Genomic DNA, 20,699 nt, shown 5'->3' with positions numbered 1-20,699 from the left:
AATATTTGGTGCATTACTGAAACCAACTAGACTGGAGGAGCAGATTGTCAGAAGAAATACATTATTCTAGGTCTCTAACATCCTTTTACTGATCCTTTAGCCGAGCTCTGTTTGCCTTCCACCACTACATAAGCAGGAAACCAAGGGAAGGAGATTTCACATCACCTATATGTTCTCTGAGTAGAAAATCCTTTCACAATATAATGCCTGAATGACATACAGAATACAGGAATATGCAATCTGTTGACATGGGAATGTATAGAAGTTCCTGCATGAGCTGTGAATATGTGTATTTCACAGAGGAAATAGTCCAACAGATGTTAATGTAGCAAAGAGATAGAAGTTGTGTTTCATGTCAGAATGCATAAAATATAATTACGTGTACACATGAATCTGACTAAGATTAAAGGCTAGTAACAAACAGATATTTTGTGAATATCCAGTCTAGTTCATTCTAATGAAGTACAGAGACAGAATACTTCATGTGAACACTAAAGGAACCACTTTTATGTAAGTTTACTCAACCCCAGCTCACCTCTCCTTTCTCGTTCCTGATTCGTCGGTTGAATTCTTTGCCGTCTATACAGAGGAAGTCGTCCCCGGGGTGGATGATGCCACATTTAACAGCAATGGCCCTGGCTGTGCTAATGTTGTCTCCAGTCACCATCCGCACCGTGATGCCCGCGCGCTGACACTTACGGATGGCCTCTGGTACCTTAGAGAGACAGTTGCAATTAAAATTCATCTAGATTATAAAATGAAATAGATCTATGTAAGTGTGTGAACATTTGAGCCAACATGATGCAGACATATGCTTTGTTTTGTTTTGGTTGTGTGCTTTTATATGATTTCTTTCTGATATTTTAATATTTTTTTCACATTCTAATTTTAATATCTGAATATTAAATTAGATTAAAAAACACTTGATATATTAAAGTATATTATATAGAGAACACAATATAAAATCTAAAGATAAGTTGTAATACACTGTAATAGAGCCAATTACTACTAAAACAAAATATGAGGGTGTGCGTTCATTATTATGATGCATAAAATGGTCTTAGAATGACAATAACTACATTAATTGCGATTTCTTTTTTCAGGGGAAATTCATCCCCCCACAAAATAAGTTATTGAGTCAGAACTATAATTATTCACACAGTATGGACTGCACATAAAGACAGTACTGTCTCAGAGTGGAACTAGTCTCACCCAGACTGCACTGCTCCTACCTCAGGCCGCACAGGGTCCTCTATCCCCACCACAGTGATGCAGGTCAGCTCCGTCACTATTTCAGCTTCGTTCTCCCAGTCTGGCTCTGGATTCCCCGGCAGGTCACGGTATGCGATGCAGATGGTCCTCAACCCCTCACAGGCCATGGGCTCGATCACCTGTTATTCAGGGAGGGGGTCCACAAAATCTCATTCCGCATCAAACCACAGACTGCTTCATTTACATTCCCATAATCTGATGAATACAAATTAAACACAAGGGGGAAGTTTGTGTCAGATGACCTTTTGTGTTATTCTGTGAGAATGTTCTATGACAGGGATGAAGGGAAAAGCCCCTGGCCTGCTGCAGCCAGCAGAGGGACGTATGATGTAAAGAGGAGGTGACACAAAGCTGCTACAGTGCAAACTGAACTACTGAGCTGGAATAAAGTTGTTCAAAACTGTTAATCCTGAACCATTTATGTCAGTCAGCCTGTCAGTCAATGTAACCTTCCTTCCTTGTGCAGCCTGCATAGGCTAATCTGCTATGTGAAGAATTAAAACATGTGTTTTGCTGCTAAAGATTGTACTCACATGTAATTAGACTGATCTAGCAAAGTAGTCATATGCTCAATTTCTGTGCATTTTTTTAAAGGAAAATGTTAATATTAAAGGTCCCATGTCATGCTTTTCCGGTTATTACCCGTCCCCTTGTGTGTTATGAAGCTTTTTCTGCATGTAAACGGTCTGCAGAGTCACAAACCCTCAAAGTACACCCTCTAGAGAGTAAAACTCTAACACAGAAAAGACCTGTCTATGCTGCCCCAGAACGCCTCGTTGGAGATTTCACTTTTTCTTCCTGGGTACAGTGACGTGACCATACCCAATCCGTGGAGCTCCTCACACACACACACTCTCTCAGTGGCGAAACTGTAACGCGCTGGGGGGGGGGGGGGGGGGGGGGGCCGCTTACACTGTAGGTGCGCCGCATTTGGGGGTGCGGGTGCTAGTGGAGCCTCGCAGATGGGGGTGCTGTACCCATACACTCAACAATATAAATCTATTCTAGTAGAACTCAACAATGGAATTACGATCAGTAGAAATGGCCATGACATGGGACCATTAATAAATATTTGGTTATTTATTCTTATTCTTTTTCATGTCAAGAAATGACATGTCTGTATGCTAAATATGAAACTAGAGCCAGATTAGCTTAGTTTAGCACAAAGAGTGGACTCTGAGGTAAACAGCTGGCCTGGATCTGTTAAAGTAAAAAAATACAAACGCTAACACATTGGTTAAATTGAAAAAACTATAACAATGTGAGAATGGTCAAAGGGTCACTTAAAGTGATGAGTTTTGGTTAGTTCTCACCACTCTCAGTGTCTGTTTTTGGACACAGTGGACAGCTGTTTCCAGAAAGAGCTTTAAAACCCCACTGTACGCTCAGCAGCAAACAGACAGGGTTAACTGGAATGTAGTGAACATCAGAGTATTAGGAAGCTAAGTGCCAGATATTTCCCTCAGGAGTTGGTGCAGACCAAAAGCAGGAGTTGGTGCAGACCAAAAGCAGGAGTTGGTGCAGACCAAAAGCAGAGCTAAAAGAGAACAAATTAGCCTTAAAAGCTTTCAGTCTAATTTAAACATTCCCTAGCTTTAACTTCATATTTAGTGTTTTGGGGGAATTGGCCTGCATTAGACAGTGAGAGTTGACAGGAAACAGGGGGAGATAGAGTGGTAAATGACATGTAGCAAAGGGGTCCGGCTGGGGACAGGATCAGCATCTTAAACCCTATTTCACCAGGTCCAAATTAAAGATATTGTAAAGATACTATTCAGCACATTGGAGTGTTAATTCCTGAAGTCTCACCTGTTTGACCATCTCATCTCTGTCACGGGGGCGGAAAATGCGTGCTTCTCCATTGGTATCCAGGATGAAGGAACACCTAGAGGACAGAAACACTCGTGAGCAAAGCATCTTTGGTCTTTTACATTCTCTATTTAAACACAATCTAATAATCAGTGTTTAACTATCACATTTCCCCTCCACACCTCCTCCCCCATCCTTCCTCCCACACTCACTTCTTCAGCAGGATCTCAGAGGCTCCTTTGCTGTAGATGCGGAAGGAGCCATCAGGCAGCTTGATCACTGTGCACATGGATTTACGCACTGAGTTGAATGTGTACACCTGAGAGGAAGACAGGTGGGCAGGTAAGATCCAGACTTGTCAGAGTAGAGATAGACAGAACATGTATCATGTTTGTACTGTGTACTGTGATCTGCAAGCAAAGGGCGGCACACACATGTTTGTCACTGTTTTGGTTAGATCCAATGTGGGTTTAGCAAAGACTTTTTATAACCAATGATGATTATTTTCTCCTCCAAGTAAGTCATGTTTTCAGCTCTTTCTGTCTGTCAGCAGGATTGCGGAAAAACTACTAACCTGATTTTCATTAAACTTTGGGTAAGGGTGAAGCATGGGCTAAGAAATGTTGTAGCAGATATAATCATAAGGCGGATACGCAAATGAGGTTTCAGTTCTATTGGAATTGCACAATATGGCATTTGTGCTGCATTCATGTAGTATATTAAAAGTTTGTTCCCGACTAGGAAAAACCACAGTAAAACCCCCTCGTGTGAGAACAGAAACTCTGAAACATATTAAGGTGTTGTTAAAATGAGCAATACATTACTACACATCTTCTCTGTAGTGACCATGTTGTTTGCACGACCTAAAGAACGACCCTGAGGACTTTCCAAGTCGCATGTGAATGCACCATAGTCCTTGATAGAGATGTGTGATGTCAGTGTGCTACTGCATTGGTATTGTATTGGTTGTGGAGCATGCAGTCACTCAGTTCATGGCGCTACACATGCATACTGGGGAGAGTAAAGACGTTTTTCTCTACAATTGTACTTAAGAAACGGTATTTAAAGGGGACCTATCATGCAAAATGCACTTTCTGATGTCTTTTATACATAAATATGTGTCCCCGGTGTGTCAGGGAACTCACAAAGTGTCAGAAAACAAAACCCTCTCTCTTTTCCTACGTACCCAAATCTCTAAAAACGGGGGTACAACAGAGCTGATCCAGATTTGCGTCCGATATGACGTAATATCGGAAATGTGGACCCACGGCACTATCAGAAACGTCGCTATCAGAAACAATGCCCGACGTGTTTGGACGTAATATGGTCTGTGTTTACATTAGCAAGCATCGCTAACACTCAGAGCTAACCTGTACTGCACAGAGCATGTGTGTGAAGAAGCAGGAAATAAAAAAGGAACTCACCTTGCGGTAAACCCGTAAGAGAAAAAGCATTGAGCTCCATACTGTTTCAGAAATAATGCTTGATGTGGTTTGGAACATGATATGAACTCTCTCCCCTCCCTCCCTCCTCTCCCTCTCTCTCCTCTCTCCCTCCCTCCCCCCTCTGACATCTCGCCCCTGACCTCTCCACCCTGCCTCCCACCTTTCCCTCCTGCCCCAAATGGACCTGGACTTTAACCCCCCCCCCCCCACACACACACACAACCTTCCCTCATCCAGCACCAGTCACTTTTCTACCCATCTCCGCTGCTACTGCACTGAAACTGCACTAAAGAATACTTGCATTAATGTCAATTCATGTTCTGTGAATTGTGTTTTTAAAAAGATATTATTAACTCGTACTTATTATTACTATTACTTTGTTTTATACCCCGTTTATCTAGGCCCTTTTTGTATCTTGTTTTATGTATATATATCACACTGTGGGACTGCGAGAAACGGTATTTCTAGATTTCTGTATGTATAACACATGTAGACATTTTGACAATAAAGCTGACTTTGACTTTGACTTTAATCACGGCAGCATTTAGCTGCATCTCGTAGAATTCTGAGCAGGCACAAGCTCCCCCTCCTCTTTTTTTTTTTTTTCAAGCTAAGGACCCTGAATCAGCTGTTCTCTAACAGGGCTGGAATAGAGGGATATGAGGGATTTCTAAAATGGATGATCTGTTTGGTATTTTGAGCAGAACACATCATAGACATGTTTTTTATATAATTCTATATATTTGAGACCGATAATATATGCCTAAAAATAGCATAATAGGAGACCTTTAAGTATGATCAGGAACATCTAGTTAAAGTATTCATTGCTGCTCACAACAGGTCTAAAAATACACAACCTAAACGTATGCAGTATAAATTGGTTGATGTGAACATATGTGACCCCGGTTGATTTGAACCGATACAACACAAATATATGCACAAAATGCACAGAATCAAGGGGGAACATGGTTTGACTGTATTTGGCAGTGCAGAAAGATGAAGGTGTTCACCCAAAAGTTGTTTCTGTTTGGTTTATATCCAGAAGAGCATCAATATAGTAACTGTTGGGGAATAATTTGCCCTGCATGTCCTCCTTCGCCCTCTGACGCAGCTGACCAACCTTGAGCAGCCGTTATCTCCCATAAGGAGGGGCTGCCCTAGAATATTGTTGATGTTGCCAGTTTATGACCGGGCAACTCTCGGTCAGAGATAGTTATTGTTGTGGGACACCTGGAACACATCCTTCTCGGGAGCCCGAGCCATAAGCGACAACAAATGTGATTCAGTGTCCTCAGCTGTTTAGTCTATCAATTGAAGAATGTTGATTATTACACTCTGAACTAGTTAAAACCTGGAGCTACAGGAGGGTTCTTCAGAATTGATTGTGGCATCTCAACCGTGTGGTCAACTCGTGGCCCGTGACATGTCTTGTGAATTCTCCGGCCGAAGCTCCAAATAAACCGTCAGTGTTTGCCATCAAAGCTCCAGCTCTCCTCGTGTCTGATGAGCGAACATCTATAGACCTCAGCGTGCTCTACGCCAAACTCATTGCAGAAGTAAGAGCAGCAAATCTTCACATTTGAAAAATTGGAGCTGTGAAATGTATTTTGCAAAAATGACTTTTCTGTCAATACATAGATGGACTTAAATATATTGTTGGTTAATTTAATCAACATGTGTTTTTTTATATTATCTTTTGTGTGTACAAATCTGAATCTATGCAGTAAATGAAGCTGTAAAATGTATGTAGTGAAATAAAAGTACACTATTTCCCTTTGAATGGTAGTGGAGTAAAAGTATAAAGTGTAAAGAAAATACTTAAAGGAGAGGTGTCATGGCCATTTCCACTGATCATAATTCCATTGTTGAGGTCTACTAAAATAGATTTATACTGTGCATTTTTCCAAACTCACATTGGTTTCTCATACAGCATCTCTGTAAACTACGTGTATTCACTGAATTTCACTCTCTGCCTTTAACGGCTCGTTGTAGCTCCCAAAGCTCCCAAAGCTCCAGCCAAATCAGCTGAGCTGCCTGTTCCCTGCACACAGATGTGTGTGTGAGGAAGTCTGTGGATTGGTCAATTTGGACCAATCAGCGGGGGCTTAACGTAACGGCTCCGCGGACGTAACGTAACGGCTCCACGGATTGGTCCATTTCGTTCCGGGTACGGCTTGACATCATGCCGTACCCGGAACGAAATGGAAGAATCAAATGAACAATGACGTATCTCCAACGAGGCATTTTGGGGAGGTCTTTTCTGTGTTAGAGTTTTACTCCCTACAGGGTGTACTTTGAGGGTTTTGACTCTGCAGACCGTTTACATGCATAAAAACCTTCATAACACACAAGGGGACGGGTAATAACCGGAAAAGCATGACACCTCTCCTTTAAGTATATTCCAAGCCCTTCAAATTCGTACTTAAGTTACTAAGTTACTTTCCACCACTGCGTATCTATTGCCTTTTGGACATATGCGGATTTATGGATTACAGGATGCAAATCAGATATCAGTATATAACACCTTCACTGAAGCTAGTGGATGTGGATGTGTTTGCCCACCTTGTACAGCCTCTCCTCGGGGATCTGCTCTCTGACAGCGGCGTAGTCCCGCTGGAGGTCCAGAACAAATCCCAGCAGGCCACACTCTGTCTTGTTGCCCACCTGCTTAGCCAGTCCCCCCTCCACATCAGGCGGCTGATCCAGGGTAAGATTGAAGCGAGTTGGGGTGGTAGGTTAGGGCAGTGAGAAGGTCAGGAAAGGAGATGTGGGAGGCAAGAGGAAGAAGAAAAGGATGAAGTTAAAATAAAGCAGGGAAACGCACCAAGGCCTCCTGAAGAGAAGAACAAAGCCAGATCAGTGTGTGTCTGTGTGTGCGTGACTCACTAGGATCTTGGAGGTGTAGGCACTGTTGATAGCGATAGCATTGACTAACAGATCCAGCGTCCGGGCGTTGATCTGACCGGGGTCCGGGACCAAACGATGGTGCACGTCACCTGGGCAACAACAATCTAGCTTTAATACAAATGAAGTATAATCTGCACAGTCAGCCTGCAGGAATCCCCATCTGCTGCCTGCTCCTCCGTCATACATCAGATCATATGAAGAGCCCGTGATATTGATGAGATTAGTATATGTTCACACATCTCATCTGTGACATGAAAATGGAAATAGCTAGCTACAGATAAACAGCTTTTCTACTATTGGAATTAAGTTTAGCTCTATTGGTTTGAGTCTTGAGCTCTTTGTATACAAGGTGCTATGAAAAGTGTATTACTGACAGAAATATAAAAGAGCAACCTGATGTCATCAACGCCGTCTCAGTTTATGCAGGATGATTACAGATTGATATCTAATATACAAAGAAATGTGCATTTGAAAGTAGGGCATTGTGTTTGAAAGGGAGAATTTAGAGTTTAATCATGTGTTCTTTTTTTGCCTGACCCACAATAGCAACATAACGTTTGGATATATCTTCATATTCTTTATTGATTTTGACCATAAAGTAACACTTCATCATCACTGATCAATTGTAAATTAAAAGTGAATTAAACACAATAGTAATGTATTCATAACAAACTGTAAACCCCTCACACACCATTGCACGCTGTACTCTTTAGTCAACTGGACATCATTATCAATGCGCAGATCACTGCACTGGTACAAACTCATCTATACCGCTATGCTTGGACTGCTGCCCCTCTACATATCCACTTACATATCACACAAACAGTACAGCTATAGACTACGATCTCAACATTACATCACTCTGTCCGTCCCCTCAGTTCGCACGGTGCTTGGGAAAAAAGCCATATCATACTCTGCCCCCTCGACCTGGAACACACTTCAGCAGGAACTTAAGCTGACCAGTTTGATACCCATCACGGATTTTAAACTCATTTTAAAAAAACTGGAGAAATCATCTGTGGGTGTTTGCACCTGCTTTACCTGACTACTGTATGGATTTCAATGACTACTTTTTTTACGATGTTGTATTTTAGTGTTGCCTCTGTGTTTAGTGTCCTGTCTGTCTGTAACTTTGTGTGGTAGTGTTACCACTGACAGGTCTCTCTTGGAAATGAGACCTTGTGTCTCAATGAGATTTTACACCTGTATAAATAAAGGCTAAATACAAATTAATTATATAAATGCTAATTTATAATAATGTATTAATAATTATGTAAATGATTGTGCATAATTTGCTAAACAATATTAATTGATATTATAATATTACTGAGTGTTCTGGCACAGGCAAAATGTCAGTATTTAAATACATGAAGTAACTATCCAAGCTAAAACAATTCTAGTCAAGTACGAATAAAAGACATCCCAAGAAAGAGACTCGCCCCCTGCTCCAGTCCGTCAGCTGTATGTCAGGAAAGATGTGTCAAACACTGGATTTAAACATAACCAGTGGTTTCCAGTTTATTCAGAGCAAGGAATTAGAACCCATTTTGTTAATTAGTTACACTAACAAAAAAAATGTAGTATGTCAACAGATTACACCTAATTGTATTAGGTGAGTTTAGTTCAATTAGCCTAAAAACCTAAAAACCTCATTGTTTAAACTAAGTATAGACCATGTTATGTTCCTAAAACCTATGAAAACATATTTATTTTGAGGACAAAAACGAGACCGCATTTTGTAAAATAAAAGCATTCCCAAATTGTCGGTGTCACTCACCGATGTGGGTCTGCACCACCGTCATGCGGTTGGTGGTGAGGGTCCCCGTCTTGTCGGAGCAGATGGCCGTGGCGTTCCCCATGGTCTCACACGCATCCAGGTGACGGACAAGGTTGTTGTCCTTCATCATTTTCTACACGTGAGAGGGTGATAGGGAGCAGGGGGAGGAGGGGATGATGGATAGAGAGGGGGGGGGGGCAGAAGGACAAAGGCAGAAAGGGCAGGGTAAATTAAGTGTGAAAAGTTCAAGGGCAGATACAGTCCTTTTTTTAAATAACAATATCTCCCTCTGAAATGTAGTGGTAGGACTATATGTAGAATACAATGAAAATACTCATGTAAAGTACAAGTTTGACAAAAAAAGCACTGAAGTACTTCTCAATCTATTGTGTAATATCCACCACCGCTTAAATTACATCTTGATGTAAAGTTCGGCCTCCATCAATCATTTCATATCTACCAATCAAAGAGCCCCTTTTGACGTTAGAGCCAAGAAGTCCAACAGGTAGAGTGAAAATAACACGCTCTTTTTTATATGAAGCTGCATTAATAAATGAGATGGGGTTATTGTGCTTGTTTTAAGCAGATATTGTACATTTGGACAGTGCAGATAACAAAGCATGTCAGGTAGGTGCATGTATTCAAAACCCTGATCTGCCTCCACACACTCCACAGGCTTTTCATATCAGAATTGGCAATATATATATCATTTGTTTTGGCATTGGCATATTTAAATATATTCGGCATGATAAATAGCCTCATCGTTTTATTTGAAATATAAATTCAGGCTCCTTCTGTTTTTGAATATCATTTGTGAATGAGAAGGTTTAGCTTAAAGTCTGTTGTTATCATCATTTAAGTATAATATAATTGGGTTTAAAATAATTTAAAATGCTATCAGTAGAGTGTGAAATTGTTAATTTAATGAATCTAAGATAACATGCACATTTTCTTTTCCCCATCAAGCAGGTGTGTGTGTGTACCTTGACAGAGTAAGCCAGAGAGATGGTCACAGCCAGAGGTAAGCCTTCTGGGACAGCCACCACCAGCACGGTGACACCGATGATGAAGAACTTGACGAAGTACTGCACGTACAGCGGAGTACACTCTGCCAACCACGATTGACCTGCGACACACACCATCAATAATTATTGTGGCAAAATAACAACTTGAATCATACTCAGCACAGTGGAAGACGTGAGAGGGGTGCATTCTGAGAAGTTGTTCCACACAGACCTTCAACAACAAACGTGTTGATGACGAAGTACAGCACCAGGATGATGACGGTGATGGCCGACATCACCAAACCTGTGGGGAGATTCAAAGCCGTGTTTAACAATAATCTGTGTGATCACATTCCAGCATTTAAGTATGAATCTAAACATTGTTTAATGTTGAAATATGTTAATGAGGTCTTATTTAATATGTGCATATATCATGTTCAGAACAGAACATGTACATTGGATAAAGCCAGGTTTAATTCGATTTGTGGACATATTAGAGTCAAATATTATGAATGAGTGTGTCTTTATAATCTTTTTATATCAGTTTACAAGTCCGAAAATACAGTGAACTGCTAAATATCTTTTTGGTAATTAAGGGTTTGCCATTTGTAAGAACTCTGCCCTCAGGAAGGCCCTTCAGAAAATGCTGTGGATGAGAATGAAACAGCAAAGCTTGGTGCATATAGAAGTTAAGGTTTTGCAACATTTTTGCAAGATACCACGAAGATAGTTTAAAAACAAATAGCAAAAATATATTGGCATCAAGTTTAAGAATAAACAATGTCTTTGCCTTCTCTACGTCATTGCACCAGGAGCTCTGCGGGACAGCTACAGAATGGATGTGTTCATGAAGTAGAAGGTTCCCTACGCCTGCTGAAACCTGATGAGGTCAGGAGAGACGGTTCTTTACCTGCTTTGCCAATTTGAACAGCGAGTTTGGTGAGCTTGCCCTGCAACACACTCTTCTCCTTCTTTGGAACGCTGGTCTTCTTCTTCTCTCTGTCCTCCACCTCCCCTCCCTCTGCACTCTTCAGGGGTTGCATCTCCATGGCAACACCTCCATCCTGCTTCTTGGCTGAAACACACAGAAAGATACACTTACACACTCTTTTCATCAAGTCCTGCAGATGAAATAAGGTCATCCCACATTTGAATTCAGCGTTACACACACACACACACACACACACACACACACACACACACACACACACACACACACACACACACACACACACACACACACACACACACACACACACACACACACACACACACACACACACACACACACACACTTTTACCTTTGTTCTGATTGTTCTCCACAGCTCCATCAGGTTGTTTTCCTGTGAGAAAGGGAGGTTGATTTAGAGAAAGGTACATTTAAAGGGAATGGAAAGAGATAGGTATGAAAGAGAAGTGTTCACATGTAAGGAGTCACCAACAGTTCATATTTCTGACAGACACACTTTTGGAAAACCACAAAGAAACAATACTAAAGGGAAGATGAATAAAGGTACACACATCTTCATACACTGGGTCAAGAGACTGAGAGACATGATCATATGTATAAGTCCATCATAGGTCACTCTCACTGCACTGTGTGCTGGGGTCCATTCATTGGCTGGGGAGGAGTGGGGCAGGCAGACAACGTTATGCTCACATACCATTGGTGACTGTGCTGAAAGAGGCATCTGTGGAGATGAGCAACTGAGTACTGTCCTCTGTTAGGGGAGTGTGTGAGGAAGGGAGGTTTTGAGAGGATTTGGCAAAAAGGGAGAACAAAAGAGAAGCAAAGAGGGAAGAATAAAATACTCCAGTAGTGAATGTGTTTGTACGCATAGTAGAATGTTTGCACATGACTAAATAGAATGGAAAGGTGATTTGAATAAAACCTAAATGACAAATGCTAGACAATTCAAAAAGAAAAGTGTGTATCCCCATAGCTAACCCACAGTGCATGAGGAATAACAAATAAGTTATGGCATTGGTGGAAGTCGTATGAATAATGTATTATCTCCAGTAAATGACTGTCTGACTGATCCTGTCCACAGAGGCTGCAGCACTGAGTGCATCCTCCGGTGCCTCTCACACTTTGATAAAACAAGTGTACTTTTCTACTAAAATAAGCATCATCAGCTGATTTGTTGATGGTCACATCTACATTCTAGCAGTGGTGGAAGAAGTACAGAAATACCACACTGTAGAAGTCCTGCAATCAAAAACAATTAGCATAAAAAGTAGTCATTGTGCAGATTGGTCCATTTCAGAATAATATATATGATATGTTTTATAATGATTGATCATGAAAGTGTTCTCAAAGCTGGTAAAGGTGCAGCTAGTTTGAATGCCTTTGTATACTGCAGGGTAGCTTGTGGATTTACTCCAGGTGGAACTAAAGTCTGATTTAACACTTGGTTATATTTCACATCATTCATCCACATCTGTAAAGTAACTAAAGGGATTAAATACATGTAGTGGAGGAAAAGTACACCATTTACCTCTGAACTGTAGTGTGGTTGAACTACAAAATAGCAAAAACAAATTAATATTTAAGTAAAGTACAAGTCCTTCAAAATTGTACTTTAGTACTGTACAGTACTTGAGTAAATGTACTTAGTTACTTTACACCACTGCTAATATACCTATCATTTCAGAGTTTCTAGTGTTGTTAATGATCAAAGAAAAAAAAAGAAACTTAAAGAACAGTACCTTAGTAAATGTACTTAGTTACTTCAAACCACTGCATTCCAGGATGTGTTTTGTCCTTTTCAAACAAACGCCACACATGCCCATGCATGAGGAGAGCTGGTGGAGGCATGGAGAGTGCCTGGGTAATGACATTAACCTTAAGTGCTTCTGATGCTGTCTGCAGCTCTGCTCTGACTGCACGGCTCCTCCTAAACAAATCTGAGCAGACACTAATGCTCCGAGCATTGACCAACCAACACTCTCCCCTGAATCTCACCGGCTCCCCCACTCTCCCCCGCTCTCTCAATAATTGATTCAATCTGCTGCCTCTCTCTCTCTCTCTCTCTCAGATTAAGGGAGGGAAGGGAAAAACAGGGGAGAGCAAAGGGAAAAACAGGAGAGCGAGTGAGAGGCACAGATAGGCAGAGAGAGGGAGAACGAGGGGGGATTGGGGGGGGTCAGGGGGATGAGGATGGGGTCTAAATTATCGATGAGGTTAAACTGCTGTTTTTCCGGTTGGAGCTCTTATCTGCAATCAGTTAGGCAGCCAAATCACTGTACACACACACACACACACACACACACACACACACACACACACACACACACACACACACACACACACACACACACACACACACACACACACACACACACACACACACACACACACACACACACACACACACACACACACACACACACACACTGCCAGATAATGAGATAGAGGGCCCTTAGGCACAGACATGTAAAAGTTGTTTTGTTTCTCTCCTTCTTGTGTTTGAGGTTGTTTTACAGGATGTGTGTTCGTTGTGTGTATCTTACCAGCACATGGGCCTGTGCCCGGTAATTCAGTCATCCATCTATGTGTGTGTGACTACATGACTCGAGAGCAGTGTGAGGTATTGGTCCATGGAGATGGCAGAGATGTTTGAGAGATACTGTCTTCTTTTCGTCTGTTTACTACTGCATTGCATTTCATAAACCAAACCATTTGTTCTTCTAATGTTTCACTAAATATTTAGAATGTTCATTTCCCGATTCTTCAACAAAGATATTTCTATTTCTAACCTTTTTTCAATACAGTCCAAAACATTTTTAGTTGGTATTTTGTGTCTCTCTCCTGGTTCCTCTCCTTCACTTACCTTTCTTATCCTTCCCTTCCTCCTCCAGCTCTCCAGCCCCCAGCAGGGTGAAGATGATGCCCGTCTGTGAGTTGACTCCTACAGCGGTCACCAGCATCCTGCCCGAGCCCTCCATCACGTGGGTACCTTAACGACCAAAAACAATTATGTTCATTAGGTAATGGTGCATCCCCAAGTGGTCCAAGATACCGATTGGTGCTAGGCAGGTTTACCAGATATGTTTCACTGAAAACAGCCGGTTGCTGTCGCTTGAGGGAGGATGGGAGGAATTGTACTTAAAAGTTGCTGAGGGGAACTGGACTGGTTGATAATTATTTTGTGTCGATGAATCCATTCCATGTACACACAGAAATTGGGCAACAAGTAGCCTAACAAGTTGAACCATTGTGACACAGCCCTAATAAAAATGTAACATTTAGTAGTATTTATTTCCCTGCTATAGTATTTAATTTAATTTAATTGCCAGGTGTTTATTTCATTCACCCAAAATCCACTTTTTCATGGCTTTTATACATAAATATGAGTCCCCAGTGTGTTAAGAGATTCGGAAATTATCCACCTATCTAAAAACCTGTCTGAAAATGAGCTGATCAGATTTAGCCACTTTGTGAAGTCACAATGTTTTGGTTGGGTTGGGCAACCGTTAGCCACTAACTAACCAATGTAAATCCGACCGAACGTATCACCTAAATATCCCTCTAGAGCACCATTGTGTTTTTTAAGCCAATCATCTCTCAGAGGGGCGTGGCCAGCAGCAGCTCCTTAGCATTTAAAGCTACAGACACAGAATCAGCACTTTTGGAACAGGGCTGAAACAGAGGGGATTATGGGATGCTACAATGATCTGTTTGGTGTTTCAGCCAAACACTTTAGAGACAGGTTTTATATAAATCGGACCATTAAGAATATTTAGGTCTTCAGTTATAGTGTCCACTGAAATGTATCTATAACGATACAGAAAAAAATGGATACCATTTGATTTCCTCTAAGTAGTAGGCCTACCAGGTTGGAGTGCAAATACAAACAAACGTTATGAGTAAACACAAACCTGAGAGCAGCATGGGGTCCTTGTCCACTGACTTGCTTACGTGGTCAGACTCTCCGGTCAGAGAGCTCTCATCTATCTTCAGATCGTTGGACTGGACCAACACACCGTCAGCTGGCAGCAGGTCCCCTGAACACACACGTGCACAGATCACAGTTGATTCAGCCTACAGTTTATTTCCTTTATAGTTAGGGACATTTCAACAGAGGTATTTATGTATCAATATCTTGTGTGGACACTATGCATACCACTACATGATACAGAGAGGCACTACAGGCAGTGCTGGAAGAAGTATTCAAATGCATTACTTGAGTTAAAGTACCAATACATTATGGTCAAAAGTCAAAGTCCTACTTTCAAAATGTTTTTCATTCAATCAGTTATCAGCTAAATGGACTCAAAGTATAACAAGTCAAAGTAATCATTGTGCAGAGAAATGACCTTTATGTGTGAATATAATGATATTTATATATGTGCAATTTCTAACATGTTACTGTTGTAGACAAAAAGCTCTGATTGACTATATGTAAAATATTTAAATAATTGGACTCTTTCATTGACTTAAAAAGTTCGTCCACTAGTTTAATATTGAGGGATGCATTTTGTTCAAAGTAGATAAAGCTGTTGGAGTAGAAGTATAAAGTAATATGAAAGGGAAATACCCAAGTAAAGTACACGTACCTCAAAATTGTACATAAGTACAGTACTTGAATACATGTACTTAGTTACTTCCCACCTCTGAGTACAGGTGTAGCAGAAGTAGTTCCTACAGTGAGTAAATAGGCTTTTCTGCAGACTTAGATGAGAAGGTTGAATGGCCAGGAGGTGACTTTGGGAAATGTTAATGTTTGGAAAGGGTCTGCCTAGCTGCTAGCTGAGATGTGTCCAGTCTTTAGGCTAAGCTAATTGCCTGCTGGCTGTATCAACATGGTATGTACATTCTCATCAAACTCCCAGCAGGAACAGTGTATTTTAAGATGCAACTTAGTTACATTGTGATATTGTAATATATTTTTAAAATTGTGTCAAGAGCCAGAAAGGTCCAGACAGGAGCATTACAACTTCCTGTTAAAAAAGAGATATCATTTATTTTTGCACAAATGCAGGCTTTACCATTTCAAGTCAAAGCAAAAAAGGTATAAATGGGGTTAGCAGTAAACTATTTATATAATGCTGCTCCTTTTTGCAATAAGCGTTCATGATGGGTTCCTTACCGTATTTGACCTGGGCCATGTCCCCCACCACCATGTCAGCCACCGGGATCTGTATGACATTTCCTTTACGCACCACAGCGAACCTCTGTTCTTGTTCGATCCGACTCTGTAGACCCCGGAACTGCTTCTCTTTGGACCAGTCATTAAACGCCGTCACCAGGACAACACACACGACAGACAGTAGGATGGCGGCGCCCTCGATCCAGCCGGTGTCCCCCTCGCCTTCATCCTCTGCAGACCCCTGCACTACCCCACATGCTGGAGAGAGGGCGGCAGAGGAAACTTGGTTAGATTTGTTGTGAAATATACAGCCAGACGTGATATATTTGTATTTAACCTACTCAAAGTACCAGCTGTTTTTTTATTTCCCTTAATTTATTGGATGTATGATGGAAAGTAAAGTTAAAGACAACCTGCGATCCAAATTTAAATAAATGGGTCAAGCTGAAACTGAAAGAGGACAGATTTCTAAACCTCCTAAAGGAGGCTGGCTCTTTCTACAGTTTTAAAAATATTTATATAATTTACTTTTATTTAAACGATTATTCAATACCTAGATTATTGCTACCTAACTAAATAAATGTGTTTGTGTGTGCTGCGGTTTTCTATGGGAACTAGTTGGTTTCAGACAGAGGCACAGCGTCCTGTTCACTGAGCCCACATCCTCTCTATGAGGACCTCTCACTGTGGTAAACACACAATGAGAGCTAATGGCAACCATTAAGCTTTTTGTTTCTTCAGCCAAATGTATCACTGCAAGATGCAGGTAATATAACTATGTAAGAACAAAAGAGCGGCCTCGCTTAAACCAGCCTTGCTGTTCCTCTGTGACAGTAAATCCCAGGGTGATGTGGATAGCCTGCTAACATCTGTTCATTTAGCTTAAAACAGCTCATGTGCCAACTCCTCTTCAGCATTAAGAGGTTACATTGTGACAGCGCAGTAACTGACCCCTCAAATGTTTTTGAACATTGTAAATACTTCCTCTCATTTTGCTTAAATCCACTGAGGAATCAAAACCTGATTGTGTTTAGCTAACGCTAACGTTACTGGTTCATGCTATGTCAGTCGTCACAACATATCCACCCACATTTATACACAATTTCAATAATGATCAAATCATTTTTTATGTGACATGTATATGTAATAAATAACTGATATCTGTATTCAAACCTAAGAAATGGTCTTGGGTCAGTTAGTGTGCAATTGTTGAGGTCATTTTAGCAAGGCTCTTCCCTATCACCAGTGCTATGTGTCACTGGTCTTTTGTTTCAGTGTGCTTTATTTTAAAGGCGCAAGAATAAAAAAGAATTGACCTACTTTATCAACAGAATAGAGGTTACAGCGCAAAACAGATCTCAATGAATATTGTGCTGCTGCAGTGCTACTTGGTCTGGTATGACTCCTAGTTTATGGTGGTTAATATTAGCAAAGTTTGATATGCAATGTTGTTCATTGGGCTGACGTTATGGCTGTTCTTTACTTGTTTTACTGTTACACTAAGTAGTCCGTAGTCCATTCCTTCATAACCATTTTTTTTTATTAAACAATTATTGGTTTTGCTGCTACAGCCTTATGCAGACTGTATGACCACTTACGGGGAATTTACATATTGCTGTCTGAGTGAGATTACTGAGTAAGTTTGCTGATTTTATCCCTCTTGAATGTCAAAGATTATTCTTGGAGATGAACCAAATTATACTAACTCAAGGTCCACTTACTAGCTATTTTTTACAGCATTTTACAGTCTTCATCAGCAGATTGAATTGGGATGGACTTGTCAATTCATGTTTCTTTGTTACTTGTGTCACAGAAAAATTACATTTAAAAATTAACCTTTATCAAAAAGGCAAATGATGATTCATCCTCCTCACCACCTCTCTATGTCTCTCCCCAACTATTGCCCTTACTGCCTAACCTCCTCTCATCCCCTCCCACACCCTGCTGCCCAGCCCCTCCTGGCCCTGCTCTCACCTTCGGTATCACCTCCTGGAGGCTGGTAGAAAGAGAGTCCGAGGGAGATGATGGCAGCAACCTCCAAGATAATGAGTGTGACGTCCTGTAAGGCCTCCCACACCAGCTCCAGGAATGTCTTGGCCTTCTTCGGGGGGATGAAGTTTGCGCCGAACGCTTGGCACCGACGCTCAATGTCTGCTGGGTCTCCACTGACACCTGAGAGACAGAGACGCATGAAGGGACAGACAAGTGTTAGCACATTTCTTTCTGTAAATAAAGTAATAAAATCACAAATTCAGCAAGAATAAACTACACATGTCTGCACACACAATGGGAAATACACAACTCAAGTGAGTCTTATTCTATTTTAACATTAGACACTACAGGCAAAATGTGCAATAATGCCTTTAAGAAAGCATTATGCAAAAATAAATGGTCTTAATGTTTCAACTGGGGTAGCTTCGTGATGATATTAATCAGTTCAGATTTCCTATTCACCTGTAGTATCTCCCCCTTAAATGAAAGTTTTAAAGGTTTATTTCAGTATTTCAGTAAGGCTGGCGTCACACTGTCCGGAAATTGACACCAGATGGACACACGAATATGGAATTGTGAATTTCGCACGAAGATGGCCCCGAACTTGGTCAACAGCCAAGCAACAGCCGAAGCAAGTACGATGCCTACAGATTGCACGATGGCACCCGAACCACACACGAAGGCAACACGAAGATGTGCATTTTTATAGTAGTTTATACCCGCAGGACACACGAAGGCCACACGATGGCTACACGACGCATCGTATTGAGAGTACGATGCGTTCAAACTAGGTCACGAAGGCGTCACGTGACCTCCCGATGGTATTTACATAATATGTTTACATGAATCTCCACCGGCGGTCATACGATGGCTTAAGATGCCCTCACGAATGGCCCGATGTTGTTACGATCAGAGCCGAATTTGAACATTTCCTTTATCGTGTGTCCATCTGGTGTCAATTTCGGGACAGTGTGACGCGGGCTTAAGTGAATCCTTGACATATTAAATATCCCGGGTTCACTGTCATCCATAAAGGTGTAGATAAAGAGTGTTGAGCAGTTAAGAGTTTAATGCCAGGACACACAGGCACAAGTCACTCACACAACATGTAAGAATCCCCCAAAAATGTAGGACTTTACGCTGCTAACTCCAACTTTACTTCCCCTCTCAAAACTCGGTCTCTTCACATCTCCATCCTCTCCATCCTCTCCCCCTTCGACCTCCCCTCTAAGTAATTCAGTTTCCATGGTGACCATTATATCAGGTCCAGGGCTTCCTGTCTCTAACAGGTTTCTGCCCAGCAACAGGTGATGTCATTTCTTCAGTGTGCTTGCTTTAGAGCAGAGCTTACTTTTTTGTATTGGCTGTTAGGGAGGGGGAATGGCAATTTGTATGCTGTGGTTGGCCGTGATCTGTGACTGTGTGTGTCCGTCTGTCCGTCTGTCCTTCTGTCCGTCTGCCTGCGTGTGCACAGATATCCTGCTCCGATGTGCCGCAGGGACTCATGCAGCTCCGCAGCGCTCTGCCTCACTGGTGTGGCAGTACGATGCTCAACAGGGTTCAGAGGCAGGGAGAAACAGGTGACCTTATGCTGAGTAATCGTAGCGAGCTGTGTCCTGCTTCCATTAGTCCATCCTCCCTCCCTCCCTCCATCTCTCACCCATCCTGTTGTTCCTCCCTTCCTCCTCATCCTCACTCGTTGGCTCTCCTCCTCTCTTTTTCTCCCCCTCTCAATCTCTCCTTGATGTGTCCTTGACAATGCGGCAAGCTATTCTAGCTTTCACTCCTCACAACCCTTCCCCCCCACAACGGCACCCCCCCACCACACACACACACGCTTATACAAACACACTTTCTTTCTCTCATTCCCTCTTTCCTTTACATCATTTCTCCGCCTCCTCTTTTCTGTGCCTTCAATGTGGATATAGCAGTCTCATCCTGCAGCGATGGGGTATCCATATCTCTCTGGTGTGTGTGTGTGTGTGTGTGTGTGTGTGTGTGTGTGTGTGTTGTGTGTGTGTTGTGTGTGTGCTGTGTGTGTGTGTGTGTGTGTGTGTGTGTGTGTGTGTGTGTGTGTGTTGTGTGTGTGTGTGTGTGTGTGTGTGTGTGTGTGAGAGAGAGAGAGAGAGAGAGAGAGAGAGAGAGACATAAAGAGTAATATCCCATTCTGTATTGGTTTAACCCCCACTCTGTGTATTACAAATGATGCTCAGTATCAATTGCATCATAATGTTTGCGTTACTCCAGTGTTTGTGTGTGTGTGTTGTGTGTGTGTGTGTGTGTGTGTGTGTGTGTGTGTGTGTGTGTGTGTGTGTGTGTGTGTGTGTGTGTCATACAGTACGCAATCTATTTTTGTAGCACCGATGCTAAATATGTATTTCTGTTAGTATGAGTATTTTCC

The 20,699-nt window shown here is 41.7% G+C and overlaps 1 protein-coding gene across 4 annotated transcripts in view; it reads right to left on the bottom strand.

Moving 5' to 3' along the window:
- LOC117484749 (plasma membrane calcium-transporting ATPase 3-like) overlaps positions 1–20,699 on the bottom strand; it is a 69,720-nt gene that overhangs the window by 38,393 nt on the left and 10,628 nt on the right. For all 4 annotated transcript variants that reach the window (XM_034133165.1, XM_034133166.1, XM_034133167.1 and 1 more), the window contains 15 exons: positions 18,281–18,478; positions 16,307–16,564; positions 15,096–15,221; positions 14,048–14,173; positions 11,516–11,557; positions 11,125–11,289; positions 10,447–10,518; positions 10,194–10,336; positions 9,211–9,343; positions 7,413–7,522; positions 7,089–7,223; positions 3,294–3,400; positions 3,082–3,157; positions 1,233–1,391; positions 536–715 (listed from right to left, as the gene is read on the bottom strand). In XM_034133165.1, the coding sequence (XP_033989056.1) occupies positions 536–715; positions 1,233–1,391; positions 3,082–3,157; positions 3,294–3,400; positions 7,089–7,223; positions 7,413–7,522; positions 9,211–9,343; positions 10,194–10,336; positions 10,447–10,518; positions 11,125–11,289; positions 11,516–11,557; positions 14,048–14,173; positions 15,096–15,221; positions 16,307–16,564; positions 18,281–18,478 (2,030 nt within the window). The remainder of the gene's footprint in view (positions 1–535; positions 716–1,232; positions 1,392–3,081; positions 3,158–3,293; positions 3,401–7,088; positions 7,224–7,412; positions 7,523–9,210; positions 9,344–10,193; positions 10,337–10,446; positions 10,519–11,124; positions 11,290–11,515; positions 11,558–14,047; positions 14,174–15,095; positions 15,222–16,306; positions 16,565–18,280; positions 18,479–20,699) is intronic.

Source organism: Trematomus bernacchii, unplaced genomic scaffold (assembly GCF_902827165.1).
Source record: "Trematomus bernacchii unplaced genomic scaffold, fTreBer1.1, whole genome shotgun sequence".
NCBI lineage: Eukaryota > Metazoa > Chordata > Actinopteri > Perciformes > Nototheniidae > Trematomus > Trematomus bernacchii.
The sequence above is the reverse complement of the archived record's forward strand: the minus strand, read 5'-3'. Positions and strand labels throughout refer to the sequence as shown.